We start from the raw sequence: 5,000 nt of genomic DNA, 5'->3' as shown, positions 1-5,000 counted from the left end.
GCACTCGCAGCCCGGGCCAGCCCCCGAGCGGCCCCGGGGCGGAGCTGGCGGCGCCGGGCGGCGGCGGCGGCGGCGGGGAGGAGGCGCCGCGGGCGGAGCAGAGCCGGGGCTGGCGGGGGCAGCGCGGCGCGGGCGGCGGAGCGGCGGGATGCGGCAGGGCCGGGCCGCAGGGCTGGCGGGGCTGGCCGCGGTGCTCCTGGGTGCGCGGGGCTGCCGGCGGCGGGGACGGGACGGGGGCTGCGGGGGGCCGGGGCCGCCCTCGCTGCTGGCCCGCCGGCTTCTTACGGACCTCGCTCCCCTCTGTCCTCCCTCTGCAGCCATCCCGTCTGCCTCCAGCGAGCTCAGCCGGCCGTTCCCTCCCACCTTGCCTTGCTCCCTGCCTTCCTCCTCTCCTTTCGGCACACCCCCACTCATTCCTGCCTGCTTCCCTTCTCCTCCTGGCTCGGCTCGGACCCTCCTTCCAAACAGCCCTGCTCCGACCTGGTCCCCAAATAACCATTCCCGGAGAAATGCCTTTGTGTGCTTTCTTCTGAGAAAATGCTCCCATCAGCTGTCAACCGTTTTCTTCTCTCCTCTCCCCTTGTGTGATATTTTGGTGGCAGCAAAGCCCTTTTCTGAGTTTTCTCCTCCTTTCCTTCTTGGCAGTGGCTGCAGGCAGAGCCCAGGTGCAGCAGGAGCCACGGGCAGAGACCAGGGAGGGCACCGGCATCAACATCACCTGCTCACACCCCAACATCCAGACTGTCGACTACATCCACTGGTACCATCATCTCCCTGGCCGAGGACCCGCATTCCTCGTGTGGGCTTATAGTGGCTCCAAAGATGTGACGGACCCGGCAGGGCGGCTATCGGTGGCAGCAGACCGCCGGTCCAGCGCCCTGTGGCTCGCCCAGCCCCGGCTTCGGGACGCGGCGGTGTATTACTGCGCCCTGAGAGCCACGGGGAGAGGAGCCGGGGCTGCGGCCGGGCAGGAACCGTGGCGGGCGGGGCCGGGCGTGTGTGGCGGGGGCGAGGCAGGGGCACAGCCCCCAGGGGGCGCTGCCGCTCCGCCCGCCGGGACCACGTCGCCCCGCAGCCCCGGGGGGGCACCCGCCAGCCCGGCCCTGACCCGTCCCTACTGAGCCCCTTCGGTTCTTCTGGGTAGGACGCTGGAGGTCCGGTGTGGGTCGGACCCAGCTGGGTGTGAGGGGTCAGGACGGCACACCCAGCGATGTGGAGGAGCGAGTGGAGGGGCACACCTGACTGCATGAGCTGTGTGTGGCACCAGAGACCTCCACGCAGTCCTGCTCCCACTGCTCCTTTCAAGTTGCTAACACCTTGCAGAGAGAGGCCTGCAAATCGACAGGTGTTGAAATTTGACACAGAGATGCAAAGCTTCCTTCCCTCCCCATCTGCACCATGTTTGTAGTTCCTGGGAGCCCTTCCCAGGGCCCTGGCCAGCAGCTTTGGCATGGAGGGCACCTTCTGCCTGAGTAGCAGCTGGCAATGCCAGAGACATCCAGTCCTGCTGAATGCTTTCATTAAGGCCACGAGCAGTCGGGAGGAGGGCACCCTTGGCCAGTTTGTGCATGGCCCCCAACCGGGGCACACAGGTGGTGACAGCGTAGGTGACAAGGGGGCTTCAGAGAATGCAGGAAGGCTGGAGGAGGGGGCTGACCAGAGCCTCAGGATGGTGCAAAGGAGCAAAGAAAAGGATTTTCCTCTTGGGCAGGAAGCACCCCCAGAGTAATGCGGGGTGGGGGCTGGCTGCCGAGGAAGCAGAGTCTCAGGAAAGGGTTTGGGGTGCAGGAGGCACCCAGCCACACACGAGCCAGTAGCGCGCCCTTGCAGCAGAGGCAGCCAAGGGCCTGCGGAGCTGGGGGGGTCAGGGGGTGCCCTGCAGTGCGTGGGGCCGGGCAGGTGGGGCGGGGGCGAGGCGGGGGCACAGCCACAGCCGGAGGCACGTGGGGGCGCTGCCGGTGCTTGGAAGTCCCCTTGCAGGGCCTGGGGTTAAACAGCACGGGCCCGGGGGAGCATCGGAACAGCCACGTTGGGTTTCCTCCGTTTTCTGCAGTGGTCACGTTTCAGGAGCTTGTTGTACAGGCTTTGTCCCAAGCCCAAATGCAGCACCTCTGGCGCTGAGATGACGTCCTGGCAATGCAACAAATGTCTGTGCTGGACACTGCCTCTAGTGACACCTTTTGGAACCTTGGATCTTGCCAAAGGACTGAGTCGTTGAGTTTGCTGCACTAGTCAGCGCTGTTGAAGGTCTGCCCTTGGAGCAGGATTCACTCCTGTGTGTGTGTGCAGAGGTGCTGACTGCTGAGCAGAGGGCTGTGGTGGGGCGTCCTTCCCTGCCAGAGGGAGAACGTGGCTCTACCTGGGGGGGGCTTTCTGCAGCAGGCACTGTCAATGGAGATATTTCCTTGCAGAGCCTTCCGCCTTGCTCAGGGAAGAGGTGAAGTATAACCAGACTGGCAGAGAAAGTTGGGTACCTGGGTCTAGGTCCCTTTGTCTGTGCCTGGTCCTACCTCCATCCAGACAGCCCCTAGGGAAGAAGAGGACAAGGGCAGCAGAAGGCATCCCTTCTCCATTGACAGCAGAGGTGGGTGCAGTCCTCTGTATCTGTCTGGGTTCAGGATGGCAGGGGGAGGCCACTGGGGACACTTGCCCCTTGCTGGGGCTGCCCACCTGCCAGAAGGGGCAAAAAGAGGGAAGCACGCAGTGGCCATGTTGGTGTCCTTTTGCCTTACCGCTGACCAAGTGAAATGTTCCAGCCTTCACAAGCCTGCAGCTGTGAGCTAACTGCACAAGCGTGAAGCTCATGGTGCTGGAAAACCTGTGACTGGCATTGGGGAACCTGGGGCACAGCAAAGATTGGCTGGATTCCTTTCTGACTGCTTTAACCACTGGTCCATCCCTCTCTTGAGAGCCTTGCTGTGGCAGAGGTGTGCCCCAAGGAGCAGCAGGGGGAGAGCTTTGCTCCACCCTCTGTGCTGAGGTTTAGAGGCTGCTTTGAGCTGGCAGAAGGGGAAGTGAACTCGCAAGCTTGAGCTCCCTCTTTCCAGGCACTCCGTGGGCACCCTGTGAAGGCGAGAGCGTGACATGGTCCTGCTTTTTCTGGCAGCCTTGATGGCACTGTCAGACTTTGGTGAGATGTAACATTCAGGAGGGCAAGCCAGGGGCAAGATGGCATCCCCTCATTTCTGGAGGGGGGAAATTGGAGTCCTGCCTCCCTGGAAGAACTGCAAGTGTTTTCTGTATGGAGAGCAGGGGTTGCAGATGAGAACAGGAATCAGTCTGGGAGATGTCAAGAGCAACGAGTGTACAGGGATGAATAAGCTTCTGCACTTTCCTTTGCAGATGCCTAGCATTCTTACATGCATTGTTCATAGGTATGGATGGTGAAAGAGAGGTTGCTGCTAGGGAACAGATCAGAGTGGTAGATAGGAGCTTGTGCCCTCCTAAGATGTCCTTGACAAAATGTTGTCAGCATATGTGGAGATGGACATAATCCTCGGTAGACTTGGAAAGAAGGCTAAGACCATGCAAGAACTGAGATGTTGCACGAGGACAAAGCAAGGACATATCAGGTCAGGTGAAGTTATGGAGTAAACATTGCCGTAAGTAATGATGAAGTGAGGAAGGGCAGGAATGGCTCATCTCTTGTGCTGCAGGAAGAGAGACAAACTGTTAATAGAGCTGAGGGACAGAGAGAACAGATAGACTCAAAGCCTGGTGAGATACTGCTAAAAGGTCGGTAAGCTGACAGACTTGGGTATGGGAATTAAGCAGCATCTGCAGAAAGAAGAGTGTATGTGTACTTAGCTCAGCATTTTACAGCCCATGAAAAGGGAGATGGAGAGAGGAGACAGTGAGCAAGTTGGTGAAATGAGAGACACAGGAGAGAGAAGGGGAGAACAGATAGACCTTCAAGCAGTGCTGAAATGCAGTTCTGCCTTTGCAGGTCATGCACAGGACTCTGTGCTGCAGTTTGCACAAGAAACTGCCATCCAGGTGGGACACAACACTACTCTGCACTGCAATTTCTCCACCAGCTTCTCTGCTTTCTACATCTTCTGGTACCAGCAGTGCCCGAATCAGTCCCCTCAGTTTTTGCTGCAGGTGAGCACGTACAAGTTTCATGAGGATTCCGGGAGGTTCTCCTCTGTGCTCTCCATGGAGAACTCCCAGGTGCTTCTCCACGTGCAAGATGCCAGGCTCCAGGACAGCGCTGTCTACCTGTGTGCACTGAGCCCACACTGGTGCCTGCAGCATGCAGCTTTATACAGGAAGGTGCGGGTGCTGTGAGGAGCAGCTCCCTCTCATCACAGTTTGCATGGAGCTCTGAGCTGAGCCTGCCCAGCAAGGACACGTGGGGCTTGTCATGGGGCTGGCTCTCTCCCTACCTGGCCTGTGTAACAGGGACAAGTACTATTAAGAACATGCTGTGGTATCTTTTACAGCTGTGTCTATGTCCAGGGTCATGGGGAAGGAATCGATAAGGCCAGCAAAGAGCTATTGAGAGCTGCTGCATGAACTCGTGAAATTACCTGGGACTGGGAGTCAGCATTAAGAAGACGCATCTACTAACCTGCTTCCCACCGCCTACACTGACGACCACTGTTGGGGAATGGGGCTCTTCTTGAGAGATGCGATCACTCTTGTGGTTTTACCGGCTAGGCAAAACAGCCTGGGGAGGGAAACTCCCTTCTCAACCCTACATCTGGGCATCAGCTAAACCCTCAGCAAGTGAAAAACCTCCATCAGCTGGAGACTGGGGAAGACTCTCTGTTCACCACAGAGAGGTGTCTCATTCCTTTTGATACCATCCTTCTGCTCTGGAGCATCACCAGTGAATGTCTAGAGGTGTTCCTGTGTCCCTGCATCTGTGCTGGTTTCTCTGCCCATCACAAAACCGCTGGTCATCCCAAACCTCAAGACTCGTTTGTCCATCTGCACACAGTACTCTTTTCATGCTGTTTGGTGGCACAGTGAACTGTCCCTGGAGAGCAGCTCTG

The 5,000-nt window shown here is 58.6% G+C and overlaps 2 gene segments (V, D, J or C); both read left to right on the top strand.

The window, feature by feature from the left end:
- Positions 1-85: 85 nt before the first annotated feature.
- Positions 86-1,183, top strand: LOC126913700 (T cell receptor alpha variable 26-2-like). The segment is given in 2 exon segments: positions 86-200; positions 646-1,183. Coding segments are annotated over 2 exon segments (528 nt in total).
- A 1,901-nt stretch (positions 1,184-3,084) lies between these two features.
- LOC118258873 (T cell receptor delta variable 1-like) lies at positions 3,085-4,891 on the top strand. The segment is given in 2 exon segments: positions 3,085-3,130; positions 3,947-4,891. Coding segments are annotated over 2 exon segments (390 nt in total).
- The last annotated feature ends 109 nt before the right edge of the window (positions 4,892-5,000 follow it).

This window comes from Cygnus atratus, unplaced genomic scaffold (genome assembly GCF_013377495.2).
Source record: "Cygnus atratus isolate AKBS03 ecotype Queensland, Australia unplaced genomic scaffold, CAtr_DNAZoo_HiC_assembly HiC_scaffold_327, whole genome shotgun sequence".
NCBI classification, from domain to species: domain Eukaryota; kingdom Metazoa; phylum Chordata; class Aves; order Anseriformes; family Anatidae; genus Cygnus; species Cygnus atratus.
The sequence above is the reverse complement of the archived record's forward strand: the minus strand, read 5'-3'. Positions and strand labels throughout refer to the sequence as shown.